Source organism: Eptatretus burgeri, chromosome 5, assembly GCF_056783735.1.
Source record: "Eptatretus burgeri isolate ZD-2024b chromosome 5, Ebu_testis_v1, whole genome shotgun sequence".
Classification (NCBI taxonomy): Eukaryota; Metazoa; Chordata; class Myxini; order Myxiniformes; family Myxinidae; genus Eptatretus; species Eptatretus burgeri.
Genome location: NC_140965.1, coordinates 86121490 through 86139991, shown reverse-complemented (window position 1 = coordinate 86139991; position 18502 = coordinate 86121490). Strand labels below are relative to the sequence as shown.

The 18502-nt window shown below is 45.9% G+C and overlaps 1 protein-coding gene across 3 annotated transcripts in view; it reads right to left on the bottom strand.

The window, feature by feature from the left end:
* Positions 1-18502, bottom strand: part of CDADC1 (cytidine and dCMP deaminase domain containing 1) — a 57165-nt gene that overhangs the window by 9875 nt on the left and 28788 nt on the right. For 2 of the 3 annotated variants that reach the window (XM_085882785.1, XM_085882784.1), the window contains exons 5-7: positions 17389-17441; positions 16803-16946; positions 14745-14899 (exon numbers count right to left, since the gene is read on the bottom strand). In XM_085882785.1, coding sequence (XP_085738911.1) covers positions 14745-14899; positions 16803-16946; positions 17389-17441 — 352 coding nt within the window. The remainder of the gene's footprint in view (positions 1-14744; positions 14900-16802; positions 16947-17388; positions 17442-18502) is intronic. The other variant, XM_085882786.1, reaches the window with a different exon arrangement.

Sequence of the window (18502 nt, the reverse complement as noted above, 5' to 3'; positions counted from 1 at the left end):
GAAATGTTTATAAAGTTTAGTTTAAATTAACATTGAAAAAGTTAATTTTAAGTAATATAGGGTTGGATGTAGTTGATGTAGATATTCAGAAGGCTTTTGATAAGGTACCACATATGAGGTTGTTGGCTTTGGTGAGGGCTTGTGGAATGGCTGCTGGAATAGCCAACTAGATGGAAACTGGCTTTGTGATAGGAAGGAAAGAGTGGCTGTGAATGGGAATGGGAGGATTTTGGGCTGGGTGGATGCAAGTAGTGGGGTACTCCCAGGATCAGTTTGGGGACTGTTATTATTTATAATTTACATCAACGGTTTGGTTAGTGCGGTTAAGAGTCAGCTTTCTAAATTTGTGAATGACACAAAGCTGGAGACAATGGAGGTAGCAGAGAGGGGGTGATTCGATTCAGGAAAGTCTAGATACTCAAGTTGGGCAAAAGATTGGAAAATGCTGTTTAGCATAAGGGAATGTAAGATGTTGGGGTTGGGTAAGAATCATGAAAATCGAGATTACATGATGCAATGAAGCAGTCTTAGTGTGTGACACAGGTGAAGGATCTGGAGGTGGTAATAGATACTGGGAGTAAATAGACAGAGCAGTGCCAAGCAGCTATAACTTAAGCTAGCAGGGTTTCAGATTGCATTTGGGGAGATAAATTATAAATCAAGAGCATTAACACAGTATATGAATTTAGTGAGGCCTCATCGAGAATATTTGATGCAGTTTTGTTCATCAAGTCTCCTCATCCTCTCAGGGATCCCGAGATATAGCTGCCATAGACTGAGATGGTACAGTATTGGGCTACGAGATCGATTACAGGGAGACAGTGGCTTGCAAAAGTATTCACCCACAATAATGCCACTTTTAGATGAATTACAAATTATGTAGAAACTCATTCCAAATGAACTTTATTTATTTATTTATTCATAACTGATGAGATAAAACTAAATACTGTTATAGTTGAAAGAGGTTACATGTCAGGAATACCTGCAAAAAACATGTACAAGTCAAAATTCACTGGTTGCAAAAGTATGCAACCCCTTCAGTCAGTACTTGGTGGAAGCCCCTCTTACAGCAATGACTGCTACGTGTCTTTTTGGGTAGGTCTCTACTAGATTTGCACAGTGAGATGGTGAAATATTTGCCCATCCTTCATGTGAAAATTGCTGCAATCTTCAAGTCTCGCCATAAATGTTCAGTTGCGTTCAAGTCAGGACTTTGACTGGGCCACTCAAGAACATTTATTTTCTTCTTAGTCACACTCCTGTGTGGCTTTAGCTGTGTGCTTCTGATCATCGTCCTGCTGAAATGTGAATATCATGCTGAGTTTCAGATTCATGGTTTTTCATCAAGGATTCTCTTTGACTTTGCACCATCCATTGTCCCTTCTATCCTGCCAAGCTTGCCAGTCCATGCTGATGAAAAGCATCCCCATAAGATGATGCTACCACTACCATGTTTGATCGTAGGGATGGTGTTGACCGAGTGATGTGCAACGTTCGGCTTGCACCAAATGTAACGCTTTCAATTTATACCGAAAGTTTAAAAAAAAAATTCTCATCTGACCACAAAACATTTCTCCACATGCCTGCAGTATCATTAAGATGCTTTTTCACAAACTCCATATGAGCTTTCAGATGAGTCTTTTTCAGTAATTGCTACTTTCTTGCAAGCTGTCCATATATGAGTTGTAAGCAGCACCAACGCTCTGCACAGAGTATGGTCCCAATCTCCTCCTCCTCCTGTCCATAGAGGCCAGCTTTGTGAAGGGAATGGAATATTGTTGATTGATGAACTCTGACCCCCATCTCGGACATAGTCTTGCAGGCGACCTGATCTGTGTAAAACGTGGGTGATATGTTAAGTCTTCCACTTCACCGTACACAAAAGGATTTCACTGTGATGGATTTCACCGTACACAAAAGGATAATGAGTGACTTTGAAATCTTATAACCCTCTCCTGAATGGTGCTTCTCCACCACTTTATGTCTGACTTCTTTGGAAAGCTTCTTGGTCTTCATGTTTGCCTTGTTGGTTGACCAAGTGAGTTGCATCTTAAAACTCCTTCAATAAGTGATGGAGCTTAACTTTTAAGTTAAACCACTGATTACAAACAGGTGAAACCTCTTACACTTATTTTGTAACCTTTCAAACAAATAATTTGCTCCTGAAGTGATTTTGGGTTAATTGGACAAAGGGGTTGAATATTTATGCAACTGAATCATAGATATGATTTTTTCTGTTAAACTAACTTATTCACATTTTATCTGTATTTTTTTAGCTTTATCACTTTTGAGTAGTTGGTGAAGACTCCATATATTAAGTTCAATTTGAAAGCATCTTGAAATAAGCTCAAGTGACATCAAAATGTGAAAACTTTGGATGGGGTGAATACTGTTGTAGATTTCCGCCTGCCGGCGTGCGAGTGACCGCGTTTAGCTAATGGCGGCCGCTTCGCCCACCGACATAGCAATCCAGTCGCGGCTTTCCAGATCAACGCCAAAAACTAGCCACGGGTTTGTTTTAAGCACACCACAACCTTGTCCGTACTTTACCCGCACGTTACAGGGTCCGATCGCCGAATAGTCAATTTACCTAACTAATCGCACGAGCAGACTACTGAGAGATTGCACCTCAACAGGGCCTGCTTGGAAACGAGCCGCTTAAGCAGCTCGCTCCGTTTTGGGATAACTGAGCGGGGTATTATCGCGAGGCCCCGTTGGACCCGATTCTATTATCGGCTATTAAAAAACCAACTATATTCCAAATGCAATACGGCAGTTCAATGGAGGGAAAAGGATGCAACGAACAGGTTTACATTCACACAAGGACATTTATTTGCACACACATATACGGTCAAAGAAGCAATGCAGATATATATATATATATATATAAGCATGCAATGAATGGGGGTAGGGACAAGATGTGAGCAAGACAAAGACTACAACCGTATATTTATTATGTACAGTCACTTGCACTGAACAGCAGTTCTACCTCAGGACATGGCGCCACAACGTTCATGCAAAGAAACAAGGAAAAACACCAGGAAAGACGAGGGGTAGACTGGACCTCTTGGGTCTTTATGAGCACGGAGCTGTGATGACCGCAGAAGCTCCGTGAGGCCGGGCTGGTTACCTTCACCTTCGTGGTGCCTCGCTGGGGCGACCCGCGACGTCCCGTCCACATGGCAGCTAGCATGACCGCGGCTCGGCCCAGGCCTCGTCGGGTGGCCTGGTGATTCGGGCCCAGCCGGCAACGCCTCAGAGGAACGAACGGGTCTTTGCTCTCTTAGAGTTGATGCTCTCTTTAAGAGCCCGTCCGTCCCTCAGCGTCGCTTGGACTGTCCCGAAGCCCGATCACCTCGGACCGTTCGGTGCTGGCTGGCGACCTCACTCCGGCTCTCCCCACGTCCCGCACACGAACGCGCAGTTCTGCGCGGCACGGCAGGCTTGGCTGCACTCCCAGCTTCCGTCTCCTCTGCTCTCTTCAGCTCCCCCACCGACTGCGGACTCCAGGCTCCAGCTCCCAACGCGACTCCACACAACTCCAAACCCAGACCGACTGCGAGCTTGGCGCTCAGCGTGCCCTTTTATAGGGCCCGAGAGGTGAGGTTTGATCTCCGATCTCTGACCCCCCGCTGGCTCCGCCCCTTTCGGCATTCTGATCCAATCGCTTCGTGAAGCGTGCATAGAGCGGACGTGCATGAAATCGCCCATGCGGACCTGGTTGAAATCACCCACCCTCGCTCCTACGAGGGATCCCCCGCGTCTGTGGGCAGCGATGCTGTTCGTGGGGAACTCGCCGTGGCTGGCGCAAACATGGCGGCGCAATGGGGATGAAGGTAAGGCGTTGTTCGTGTGTGGTTAGGTGGTGAGGAGATGTTGGCGGTTGCTGGTGAAGGTGGTGAGGCGATGTTGGCCGCTGTGGGTGAAGGTGGTTGTTGTGAGGGTGGTTGTGGAGATGGTGGTTGTTGTGAAGGCGGTTGTGGAAACGGTGGTTGTTGTGAAGGCGGTTATGGTTGGCACTGTGGTGGGGATGGTGTGGTTGTTGAGATGTGGTTGTGGTGGTTGAAAGGTGGTTGGTCCAAAATAACGATAGCAAAAGGAAAATACTACCTCAAAGATCACAGCCCGGGTACACGAATAATACCCATTAGACATCGGTGGGGAAATCCATCTGACACAGACTTATCGACATAACTGATCTCTGGGATACCTTTATGGTGTTCTGTGAATTTCCACAACCATAACCCTACCCCCTCCCCTTTATACAGACTCGTCCCGAGTCGTCGAATTTTCGTGTGCCATCATATGTAAGTTCTCCCCGAGTACGATTTACCTTCGGATCCCTGAGTGCGACATTTGGTGTATTCATGTCCCAAAAGTAAATAACCTACGGGCTGAGAAACTAACTAAACAAATTCACTCATGCAGACCACTTAACTAAATTGCTGGCGCTATGACACATATGCAGGGGGAAGCAACTCATGTACAATTTACCTTAACTTACAAATTTTACACTAAACCATGGCCCAGGACTGATGGACTCTGCAGGAAAAAGGGCAGGGAGCCAGGCTATTCACATGCAGTCTCTGGCTCATGAAACAATTGCAGGTGGTGTACGAGGAATGTGGCCGGCTGCCCAATGCAGTCTTAGGCCTACCCCCTGAAATGAGCGCAGTGAACACAAACGGTGCACGGGCTACACCAATGCAGTCCCGGTGTGCGGCTGCCTGCAAGGCAATCCCTGCTGAATACTGGATGGTACTGATGCAAGCAAACACAAATGAGCGGTGCACGGGCTGCTCAATGCAGTCTCGTGGTGCGGCTGCCTACAGGGCAGTCCCTGCAACTTGCGCGATGATCCTGGGGCACATGGTAATGGACGGAATGGGGCGATGCAAACAAGACTAGCAGGCATGGGGTCAAGGCAGAGGCAGGCAGACAAGGCAAGGCCGGCTCAGGCCTTTGTAGCAAAAACAGGCCGGCAGGTGAAGCTGGCCGGCATAGGCCTTGTCGCAAAACAGGCCGGTAGGTGAAGCTGGCCGGCCTCTTGTCTTGTTCTGGAGGTTCGTGGAGGGAGTGCGGTGGTGCTGGCCACTTGGAAGGCGGGCTCAGACCTACCCTACTGTCTCCCTCCCAACCTATCGCCTTTGCCTGTCTCTGTCCATACCCACCCCCTTAGTTTGCAAACAACAAACCATTTAGGCCCATTTTGTTTTTTGTTTGTTTTATTTTATTTTTATTTCCCCCTCTATAACTCGTCTCCCTAACCCCTTTATTGTCTCTGTCCGGCTAACCTATCCTGTCTCCTAGTCTACTCCCAACCCCTTCGTTCCCTTCCTGGAGGGGAATAAGGGAGAGCTAGCGTCCTGTGTCAAAGCCCAACTAAGCCTCAGAATGGCCAACTCAGATTTCAGCAATATTCCACCCAAGGTGGGTCCAGTGGCCCACAACGAGAGCGAAAGGATGGATGGTGCGGAGGGGTACACTTCCCGATCTACCCTAACATTAATCACACCTAAACTACCCCGGGGCTTTCCAAAAGCGCCTTTCGCTTACACCATTTGTTCTACCAACCAAGATTCCCGTCGCCTGTGTTGGTGTCCTCTCAAATTTGGCCCATGCCCTCACATTTTCCTCCTGTGCCCTCACACTGTGCCCTCCTGTGCCCTCATGGCTGAGACATGTGGCTCCCTTGGCAGGAACTACCCTCTGCCGATTCTCCAACGATGGCACCCACGGGCACTGCGACTGCCTCCGAGCCTACCAACTCCCTAAAACCTGGGGAGTGCCCTCTCTGGCTACTCCCCCTCGATGCTCACGTGGCAGGCTGGCGCCACGGGCCCCTTCCCCGGGTGCCCGTGCCCACAACTACCCATGCGGCCAATGGCGCCCCGGGCACCGCATCATGCGGGCCCACCCATGCCCACTACGCTATCCCGGCCCCCCTTGGGCCCTTGGCCTACCGCGGCCGACGAGCCCGGTGCCCGGAGTACCCACTAATCGATACTCACCATTCGCAGCCATGCTCCCAGCCCGTCAACAGGGCTCCTGCACTCCTCCAAACGGGTTTCGAGCCTACGTTCGCACCAACAGCAAAACGACCTCCATTTTGTTAATTTGACTAACCCACGAACTCGCATTACTCTGACCCCGGGGTCCCTTGGGTGGGGATTAATTCCTCCCCCCAATCACTCATCGCACTATGCATTCCACATTCGCACCATACACTCAGGCCTGCTGGCCCTCACTCACTCAAGTACATTTTCAATTCTCTTGGTTTCATTTCACCACTCACATCGCTGAACACTGCCATTCTTCTTACTAAATTCCTCAACTAACTCGTGCTCCCCCGTCATCCCTTAAACTCGCGCACGTTCCATTTAACACTACATAGCTAAGCTACGTCCCCTCTACACAGTCAAAGTCTGTCACTGTCCTCCAAATATCCAAAAATCCATTTTCCATTCTAATTCTATCCTAAAATCCCTCTAACTTATCCATTCCACGGGCTCCATGAGGACTTATCCCTACCCCATGAAGCCGGTCTAACTAACTCTAACCCATCCCCCTAACTAGTGGTGTCCTGTGCCCTAGCAGGGGGGTCTCCCCCCTCTTGCCCAGGAATCCTGTTCACCCGAAACGGCGAGGCTTGCCTTGCTCTCCCGATTTTTTTCCATGCGCGCCAGCGCAGCAACTCGCAGCCCGCGCTCTTTTCCGTGACGTCGTGGCAGCTGTTCGCGCTTCGCGCACCTCGTCCCTTCTCGGACGGTACCATCGGGCAGGGATTTCCCTTCTGCCGGATTCCAACCATTCGTGCAGCCACTAAGTCACCCTGCACATCTCAAGCAAGCCTCGCGTTTCTTGGGGTTCCCCACACGGGCACATGTGCTCTGCCCGTTCGTAACCTGCTTCGTGTGCTCTGCGAACAGAACGCATGGTGCAGGCCACATCGAGCTTTACACACACGCTCGCCTGGAGAACCCATCCGTTCCAAATTCACAATCCCAGCCTCGCTTCTGTCCATCTGCGGGATCGGCTCATCCACCGCGGGCGTTTCCGGACCGGATTTCACTCCCACAGGCGTGCACACGGCGGCCTCGTGCGAAGCACGGCACGAACCTCGTGCTTGCTGCTGTGCAAACCCGGAGCAGTCCCCAAAACAGCTACGGCCGCTACTCGGCCTTTGTCCCTCTTTGTCTGGTGCCGTCTCCGTCGCAATTTCACGAATGCATTCCCGCGTGCCATGATGCTCACACACCTCATCATGACACTCGGACAGGCGGTTGCGGTTTCGTTCTCCCGCATACCAACCGTCATTTCTCTCTCATACCGTTCTCTTACATACACGGTTTTTCATTCGCACACGGTGTCTGTCACACACACCTTTTCACTCACACTTGCTATTTCACCCACACACTGTTTTTATCACACATCGTGCTTCCTCCATAACCGGGGTTTCTTCCATACCCGGGGTTTCACTCACACACGGGGTTTCCTCCATGCACGCTGCTTCTCTCACAACCGCCTTTTCACTCACACATGCTGTTCCTTTGACACACCACCTTTCACCCCCGCTATGCACGCGTCTCAGCACGGATTTTGCCACACTCATGTACACACACACCGGGACATTCTCGCTGGGGATTCACACTACCACAAGTGGTCCCGGGGTTTTCATATCCCCCAAGCTGCATGTGTACCCGTTCACAGCACTCGTCTCCTCTACCTCATTCAGCACGACTGGACCCACCTGGTCGTGAATCGCTTCAAGGGGGAATATTCCCTCCCCTTGTTCCTGAGGGAGGCTATCCTGTTGCTTGTACCGGGCCACCAAACATTCCCCGAGCTCCCCCTCATGGTCCCTCGCTAATTCCATGTGTGTGTGTTCGTCCTTGGTTTCTTTTAATTCACCCTCTATCTCCCGTGTCTCTGTTATTTCTTTTAATTCCTTCGTTGTCTCTGTTATCTCCTTTACCTCCTGCGTTCCCGTCTTACACGTTTCAGTCACCCGGGCTCCCGTTATTATTTCCACAGTCTCCATTTTCAGGGTTTGCCCTAATTGTTGTTTCATCCGACGAGTGATGTCAATCAAGTCCCGCACCACTAACGTTCCTTCCTGTGGTGATGTCACACATCCCCTATTATTGTGCTGTTCTACTTCCTGGCTCCATTTTCTTTCCCATTTGAGTCGTTCTTCCTCTCTGAGTCCCCTTAGTTGTTCATCATCTTTCCGGAGCTTTTCCATCTCTGTGGACTCTAACTTTGCTCTCTCCTCGAGTTGGTTAATTTTAAATTAATATAGTTTTTGTTTTCTCTCCCACTGTTCCTCATTCTCCAATCTCATGGTTTCCTTCAATTGGCTAATCTCCCTTTTTTGTTTCATTCGTTGTTCTTTCACTACTCTTTCTTGTTTCCTCTCATGTTCTTCCTTCTCCAATCTCGTGGTTTCCTTAATTTGGTTAATCTCGCTTTTTTGTTTCATTCGTTGTTCTTTCACTACTCTTCCTTGTTTCCTCTCCTTGAGTCTTGCTCTGGCTTCTAACTGTTCGATCTGCACAGTGTGGTTCCTTAACGTTTCATTCCCCATTCTCTTTCTTTCCTTTCTTAACATCCTCAGCTTGTTTTGTAGTTCCCTCTCTCTGCTTTGGTGTTTCCGTAACTCAGAAGCTTTTTTTTCTAATTCCTTTCTCATCTCTGCACTTCTTTTGCATGCTTGCTCTCTCCTTTCATTCGTTCTCTCACCGTATTCTTTTAGCTTTTCCAGATATTTCTCTGTTCTTTCTATTGTCTGTTCGAGGCTTTTTCTGTCCTGATTGCCTATTCTTACCTCGCGCTTCAGTTGTTCCAATTCCAAATCGTGTTTCCGTTTTTCCTCTTATAGCTTTTTTTTTTCCATTCTTCCTCCAATTGTGCCCGAAGCCCGGCAATGTCTGCCAGCCTCGCCTGCCATGATCACATGGTTTGAATCGGTTGGGAGTCCCGCCTTGTATTATGCCGTTCGTTGTGCTATTAATAGCAGCCCGCTCCGTGTTGCGCTGAGGTGCGGCCGCACCACTATTTTGCGACTTCGAGTTTGTTTGCCGGCAAAGTTCATGCTCAGTATATGAGGGTGAGCGCCCCCACTGACTACAGTTAGTGGTGCTATTGTTATAAAACGAACCGTCCGGGGCCATGGATCCTACATTAAAACACATTCCTAATCCTCCCGACCCCCGCTCACCTTGAAATGGCATTTTGCATATCGGAATAAAAAATTTGAAAGCCCGCAATTTGATGGGAACGGAGGGTCGCTCTACACACCCTTGGTCCGATTCCCGTTAATTTGGTTTGCAGACGGGAGAGTTTGTTTCCTGCTCGCTGATACCAGTGTTGTAGATTTCCGCCTGCCGGCGTGTGAGTGACCGCGTTTAGCTAATGGCGGCCGCTTCGCCCACTGACGTAGCAATCCAGTCGCGGCTTTCCGGATCAAAGCCAAAAACTAGCCACGGGTGTGTTTTAAGCACACCACAACGTTGTCCGTACTTTACCCGTGCGTTACAGGGTCCGATCGCCGAGTAGTCGATTTACCGAATTCATCGCGCGGGCAGACTACCGAGAGATTGTACCTCAACGGGGCCTGCTTGGAAACGAGCCGCTTAAGCAGCTCGCTCCGTTTTGGGATAACCGAGCGGGGTATTATCGCGAGGCCCCGTTGGACCCGATTCTATTATCGGCTATTTAAAAAAAAACAACTATATTCCGAATGCAATACGGCAGTTCAATGGAGGGAAAAGGATGCAACGAACAGGTTTACATTCACACAAGGACATTTATTTGCACACATATACGGTCAAAGAAGCAATGCAGATATATACAAGCATGCGATGAATGGGGGTAGGTACAAGACCCGAGCAAGACAAAGACTACAACCGGATATTTATTATGTACAGTCACTTGCACTGAACAGCAGTTCTACCTCAGGACATGGCGCCACAACGTTCATGCAAAGAAACAAGGAAAAACCCCAGGAAAGACAAGGGGTAGACTGGACCTCTTGGGTCTTTATGAGCACGGAGCTGTGATGACCGCAGAAGCTCCGAGAGCCCGGGCTGGTTACCTTCACCTTCGTGGTGCCTCGCTGGGGCGACCCGCGATGTCCCGTCCACACGGCAGCTGGCATGACCGCGGCTCGGCCCAGGCCTCATCGGGTGGCCTGGTGATTCGGGCCCAGCCGGAAACGCCTCAGAGGAACGAACGGGTCTTTGCTCTTTTAGAGTTGATGCTCTCTTTAAGAGGCCGTCCGTCCCTCAGCATCGCTCGGACTGTCCCGAAGCCCGATCACCTCAGACCATTCGGTGCTGGCTGGCGACCTCTCTCCGGCTCTCCCCACGTCCCGCACACGAACGCGCAGTTCTGCGCGGCACGGCAGGCTTGGCTGCGCTCCCAGCTCCAGTCTTCTCCGCTTTCTTCAGCTCCCCCACGGACTGCAGACTCCAGGCTCCAGCTCCCAATGAGACTCCACACAACTCCAAACCCAAACCGACTGCGAGCTTGGCGCTCAGCGCGCCCTTTTATAGGGCCCGAGAGGCAAGGTTTGATCTCCGATCTCTGATCTCTGATCTCTGACCCCCTGCTGGCTCCGTCCCTTTCGGAATTCTGATCTGATCGCTTCGTGAAGCGTGCACAGAGCGGACGTGCGTGAAATCGCCCATGCGGACCTGGTTGAAATCACCCACCCTCGCTCCTACGAGGGATCCCCCGCGTCTGTCGGCAGCGATGCTGTTCGTGGGGAACTCGCCGTGGCTGGCGCAAACATGGCGGCGCAATGGGGATGAAGGTAAGGCGTTGTTCGTGTGTGGTTAGGTGGTGAGGAGATGTTGGCAGTTGCTGGCGAAGGTGGTGAGGCGATGTTGGCGGCTGTGGGTGAAGGTGGTTGTTGTGAGGGCGGTTGTGGAGACGGTGGTTGTTGTGAATGCGGTTGTGGAAATGGTGGTTGTTGTGAAGGCGGTTGTGGAAACGGTTGTTGTGAAGGCAGTTATGGTTGGCACTGTGGTGGGGATGGTGCGGTTGTTGAGATGTGGTGGTGGTGATTGAAAGGTGGTTGGTCCAAAATAACGATAGCAAAAGAAAAATACTACTTCAAAGATCACAGCCCGGGTACACCAATAAGTCCCTTTAGACATCGGTGGGGTAATCTCTCTGAACACAGACTTATCGACATAACTGATCTCTGGGATATCTTTATGGTGTTCTGTGAATTTCCACAACCGTAACAATACTTTTGCAGGCCACTGTAGCTGGACTAAGTTATGAGGAGCGGTTGGAGAAGGGACTTTATACATTAGAAAGGAGGTGATTACAAGGGGATCTGACAGATGTCTACACGGTTCATGCCTCGACATGTGAAATATTAAATGAAAGGTGTAGACAGAATAGGTGCAGAAGTTGTTCTGTAGTATGGACAGTGACAGGACCAGGTGACAGTCTTAGAGTAAAGAAGAGGAGGGTTGGGATGGCAATAAGGCAGAGGTCTTTCATTTAGAGAGTAGTTGATGCATTGAATAGTGTGCCGAGAATGGTAGTGACAGCAGAAACAGTAGATGAGTTTGAACTGCAATGAGATAAGTCTCTTGAAACATTGTGGAAAGAGGGCTACGTGAAAGAGACATGGGTAGGTAGCTTGGATATGGATGGGTAACTCTATACGTGTGTAGTGATTGTATCTGTGTTAGGGTCTCAACAAAAAGGTGAATCTGCTGTCTGTTTGTTCATTCCTTGCCCTCCAAGCGTCCCCATCCTCACCCTCCAAGAGTCCCCCTGAACCTCCTCAAAAAAGCTTCCCCCCCCTCCCAAAAAAAAAAATCTTTGTGCTTATATATAAAATATTCCTTCGTGGACAGTAGGTGAGCTACCTCTGGCACTGGCCAAATTCAAAATTCCTGCTCCGATTGCTGGGAAGGCAATGGAAAACCACCCAGCAAAACCCATGCCACCTTCAGCAGCACAAATGCTCTGCAACGAGTATGACACAGCATATACATCACCCTGTTGATGTTCCTGTTCTTGGCCCAGTATCCACTCACTCTCCCCCATCCTCCCCCTTTTTCAGGAGTCTGTGAACTAATAGATTGGATTAATGTGACGTTGATGTAACACAGGCATTATTCACCAAATGGTCCCGTCCGGCATCGTCTGTGTATTCCTGATGTAATTCCGGGTAACTCCATATGGTGGCGATGATGAACCACGTTACATGAGATGTAGTGGAAAAAATAACGGTTTGATCATATACCACATGCACACTGAGTTTGATTCCCAACACATGAACCACATCATGCTTCACAGCCAATCAAGGGCCCAGAACACAAACTGGAACGTCACTCGGTAAAGCGCATAAATCTGCCAGGCTGAACTGTTTAGGGTTTGTATCCCACTGGTAAGCCGGATATGGATCCAGACCTTAAGCAAAATCTAATCAGCTTGTTCTTATCACCTACCAAACTCATCCACCAACTTTTGTCATAATCTGTCCATAACTTTTTGAGATCATGCTGTATATTGTTTTTGGCCCTATTTCTCGATGGTGAAGAATCACTGAAGAAATTCAAGTATCTGAATCCGGATCTTCACCAAAATCTCATCAATTTTTCCTTGTAACACACCCAATAGCTACAACAAGTTTTGTCTGAATCTAGCCATAACGTTTTGAGATAAACTGCTCAGAGAAAAAGATAGACAAACAGGGATAAATGCATAAACTCCACCACCTGCTGTGGTGGAAGTAAAAATTTTATTCTGATCATATTTTTCATTCTGTTTTTGTAATGGTGATTTTTAACCTCCTCCATCGAAGATGGACAGAGGTTACTGTTTTCACCCCTTTCTGTTTGTTTGTTTGTTTGTTTGTTTGTGAACACTATTACGGAAAAACTTCTCGACGGATTTCGACGAAACTTGGTGGGGGGATTAGGTATGGTCCAAGGATCATGCCATTAGATTTTGGACCTGGTCCAAAGTCCAATATGGCCGCTATGGTGGCCATTTTGAAAAAATATTTGAATTTTTGTTTTTGCATTTCTACATGTTTTAAGTGATTTCCAACCCTCCCCCCCCCCCAAAAAAAAAAAAATTGTTAGAGGAAAAAAAAAACTTAGAAAATATTTTGCAACTTTTTTTTCAACAAAATTTCGAATTTTTTTTTTGCATTTCTACATGTTATAAGTGATTTCCAACAAAAAACATGCCAAAATTATAATTGCGGCTGATTTTGGAACTTCAGATGGATATACCCATGTAAAATCAATTTCTGTCTCAAGGGATCTAGTTATGACGAATGAATTGAGTATGCAAAAGTTTAAAGTAAAAGGGAAAGTTGCAAACTATAACTCTCTGAGCAATGTTGACGTCAAATTGAATGAATAGGGTATCAGGTTCACTTGAGTGACCTAGCAGTATTGGCAGCAGAGGTTTTGCACTCTATCGAGTGCTCCCCCCTCTAGTTTTTCATTATATTCATGTTATTCATGAAGTTGTGCAAGTTAATTTAGTTTATATGCATGTGAATGGTTTCTGTAGTTTGTGCGTTTTCGATAAGCAGCTTCAGTTGTGAGTTTTGAAATAGCCAGACAACTGCAATTTGTTCACATTAAAAGCTCCACAATATATTTTGGTGGAGGATTGTTGTGTATTCAAAAAACTTTTAGAAGAGTTTGTACATGAGTCACATACAACACGAAGACATTGGGTGACATCAGTCTACGTTTAAGTGAAATTACACAGATATAAACTGATGAATAAATACATACAATACATATAAAAAGTCTGTACCCCCTTCCAAATTTTTCACCTTTTGTTGCCTTATAGCCTGGAATGAAATTGCATTAAATCAGACTTTTTCCACCTTCATTTACACATCGTAACCCAGAACTTCCAAGTGAAATACATGTTCTGCAAATTTCGGAATATCAATTAAAAATACAAAACTAGAATATCTTGGTTGGATAAGTGTCCACCCCCCTTAATAATAGCAATTGTAAATTAGCTCAGGTGTAACCAATCACCTTCAAAATCACACACCAAGTCAATTGGCCTCTATCTGTGTTGAATTGCTGTGATTTTGATTATTTCAGAATAAAATCAGTTTTTCCTGTAGGTTTCCTTTGCTAGTTAGTGCATTTCACAGCAAAGACTCGACCATGAGCACCAATGAGCTTTCAAAAGACCTCCCGGATAAAGTTATGGAAAGGCACAGATCAGGAAATGGGTATAAAAATATTACACAGGCCTTCAATATCCCTTGGAGCACAGTCAAGACAAATCCCCTCATAAATCCCCCAACAGTTTATAAATATGTCGAAGAATAATTTGCAGTTGTAAAATCCAGGTTCATGAAAAACACAGAGGCACAAACGACTCGAAATATCATTTGCTCATAAGATTCAACGTTTCAGCCACAGAACATCTTTCATCGAGGACAGCGTAGGCCATATATACCTTCCCAGATATCAAAGGTGAAATAGCGTCCGAGATGGGTGTAGCAACACTGGTTGATGTTCTTCATAATAATAACAAAACCAATATTAATCTTGAAAAACTGATGTCTCAGGTAAAAGCCACCATTATCTGTGTAAAAATGATAGGACTGAAGAACTATTTCTGCTTGGGTGTGAAAAAGCATTACACGTGCACGGATCAGGCTCATCTTTGAAATAAATATAAAATTATGTGACGTCGTGTGGACAAGCACACATGGATGAAACACGCACCTGTTAATTAGAGCATTTTGCTCAGAGTGGATGATGTACTTGTACTTGCGCAAAGCCTGATCGTTTCGATAATCCAATCGGGGAAAGTCCAGCGTGCTGGCACCGCGAATAAATCCATTGTATCCAGTAGCAAGAAGTTCCATCCGTGGAAGGTCCTTAAATTAACAGGTGAAAGCAAGCAAATCTTAAAGGAATATTGTTAAATCGCATCGATTAAGCTTTTTTTTTTTTTTCCTTTTTTTCAGTCCTTGTCAGTCATTTCAAAACTTTCATATTGTGAGCCACATCGCCTAAAAGTTGCTTTTTATCTGTTTTTTTTATTTTTATTTTTTTTGACAGGCTCCAAGGCTCATGCTGGAGCTGCAATAAATCACACACACACACACACACACACACACACACACACACACACACACACACACACACACACACACACACACACACACACAACAACAACAACAACACCAGACTTGATTTTCACACAAACACAGCCGCTGAGATTGGGGGAAGTGACGTCATCTTATACTGTCATCACTCTTGGTATCAGCGACGTCATCCTCATGACCTCATTTTTCCCTCTGCAATCAAGGAGGAAATTTCCTCCTCCCCATGATTGCCAAACTATAGGCTTTTTTTGTCTTGCTCTGTCCTTTAAATGCTGAGCATCAAGCAAGGAAGCCACACATACCATTTTTAAATGTTTGGTATGGCTTGGCGGGTTTCAAAGGGCTGAGCTTCCAAACTCGGAATGGGAACGCTAACCATCAAACAATGCATACTCACCAAAAATAGACCACAAGACCCAGTTAACCCATTTTATTTGATGAGGTCAGTTGTTTGGTTCTAGTCTTTCAGGCTGGTGTTGCTCTGCCTCTTGAGATCAGAGAGAACAAGTGTTCATCCTTGATGAAGACTATTTTGTTGCCAAAACATTGGGTGTTCTTAAGCTTGTGTTGAAGAATATCAAATTACTCTTGTACATTTGAACCATTTAATACATATCCAAATCCATTGGGATCATACTCTGTGAAGAGCATTGGTGCTCTCAAAGCAGTCTTCTAGAATCTAGACAATTGGGCACAATCCTGGGTGGGTCACCACTCCAATGCAGGATACTTGAAAAGCTCAATCATCCCAGCAAGCTGGTACTCATTTTGCCAATCTCAGAAGGATGACAGGCCGAGTCAACCCCACCTGGTATTAATTCAACATCTGAGCGGGATTTGAATTCAAAACCCTAGGATCCCAAGACCGCCACCCTAACCATTAAGCCAACACAAGGCATATTTAATACATGTGCTTATGGAGAATCAGAGGAGATCCAATATCACAAGCAAGAAATATGCTTTATCCTCTGATCCTGTAGTCCATGGATTTTTGAGTTCCTTATTTTTATAAGCAAAATTGGGGAGGGTGACATCATGGGACAATGTCTGGTCATTTTCAAGACGATGTGTGCTGAGGCTGAAGTTTTGGGGTGCTGGGAAAAGTTTACTCAGCCTTTTTTCAGTGGCCAATCATTGGTCAGCTGGAATTCAAAGGGCTGGGGGAACAATTTACGATGTGGAGTTGATAGGAGTTCAAATAGTCATCTGGATATTATCTAGACACACATTTCATTGAAGCTAGACTCCAGCTTCCAGCCAGACTTTCAGAAGCCAATATAATTATTTATATTTGAGAATCCCTTAATATTAATAAGCGAAATAGAATAAAACATAATTCTATTCTCCTGAAGAAAGATTAAACATTATTTGGAAGACCAATCTGTTTTGGGGAATAGGGGTGTTTTACTTGGCAGACTGGTAACCTTCAAATACAGTAAAGAGATTATCAGGTCATTTGACATGCAAATGGAAAATATATATATATATATATATATATATATATATATATATATATATATATATATATTTAAAATAGATGCATGTTTGAGCACATAGATGTAATAATCATGTTGTATTTGAATGATGTCTGGTGTTGGCTTAATGGTTAGGGTAGTGGGCTTGTGATCCTAGGGTCTTGAATTCAAATCCCGCTCGGTTGTTGAATTAATACCAGGTGGGGTTGACTCTGCTCGTCATCCTTCTGAGGTCGGCAAAATGAGTGGCAGCTTGCTGGTATCCTTTGTCGGAGTGGCGACCCGTCCAGGATTGTGCCATGCCCAATAGCCAAGGAGACTGCTTCGGCAGCACCAACGCTCTGCACAGAGTATGGTCATCATGGAGAGATGGATTTGAATACATTTCCCATTAAAAGGTTATAACAATATAATACATTGTGCAATGTGCTAAAAACTTTACTTTTCAAGTTAATTAGCAATCAAGCTAAATTGGCAACATTTTACTTTTATCATCACACTTAAACGCATTATGCTAATTTTGGAGAAATTTGCATCTACAATTGCCACCTTTTGACAAAAAAAATAAGATTGTGAGTTGGTTGTGCTTTGGTGTTCCCCACCCCGTCGTCATTGCAATTGTGGTGAACATGTTTCTCCTGACTACAAACTGTCCTTTGATTGAATCATTGTCAGGAATGAAATCAACATTTCTAACACGTCAGTATGTCATTGTCCTTTGTGTAATGTATGTATATACGAGCTCAAAGATTACAAGTACAGAAATAACAATAAAATACTTACTGGCCCATCCTTCATTGTCCAAATGACTGAACCCACACCTGTCTTTGGGTCTTCTGGAAATGGGTAATTATTTGGTGGAGAGAAGGAGAAATGGGGGAGGGGTTGGGAAAGAGGATAATGTGAATCAACATTTCATTTTGTCCATTACATTATGCATTTGGTTCTCGTATCCAAACAAATTACTCATATAAAGTTCCTTATAGTTTCTAACAATATGCAATTAGTCAGAAATTAGTACTGTACTGTAGAAATGTTTGGGCACATTGTGTGTGGCGTTGCTCGTGCTTTCCCCAGTCAGCTCTAACCTATGTGCAGATAGAGAGCTTATGAACCCTGATGTCATCCATATTAAAGCCTGCAATGTTGTAATTCTGTGGTTTATTTTTGAAAGAAAGGTGCTCTCCATTAAAAGCAAATCAAAATCGTTGAACCTTTCATTCTGTCTGAGTTTACCCACTGATATTGTCATCAAACTCAATCCCTGGATTTCTGATCAAAGTTCCCATTGTAATAAATACAATTCCTCCTTGTGCTTGAACACGCAGTGCAATTTTCAAACATATCGGAGAGTGTGAGCACACTCTATGTCGGGGTGGCGTGGAAAAAAAAACGTCGGTCCCACCCGCTATATACAAAACTTAAGTTGGAGTATCTTCTCTAAAAAGTCACTTAGGTGACATGAGAGCCTACCTTGCCTGTTCAACTAATTGTCTTGGCAGAGATCACTTTTCAGAACTCCAGACCATGGTAAAAGCAAAAAGAAGCAAAAAACCGAGATCAGTCAAAACCGGGAAAGCTTCTTCTCATTATCATAATAATTATCTTCAGACGCCGTACTTCCCAGCTGCTTCTCTCAATGGCAATGACTGAGTTTTATTTGGTGCAACATCCTTTACTATCATAATTTTAATAACTTGAAAGGATCCCATGAAATGTATGCAAAACTGCATTCCTTTGTAAAGGGAAAGGAAGGGATCAGGGGTGGGTGGGACTGTGATGGTCAATCAGGCTTATGGGGGTGGAGCCGCGAGACACATTTGCCCTCTGTCCAATCAGACCAATATAGGTGTGGTTAACGGTGGAACATTATCAGGAAGTCGGTGACAACAATCCA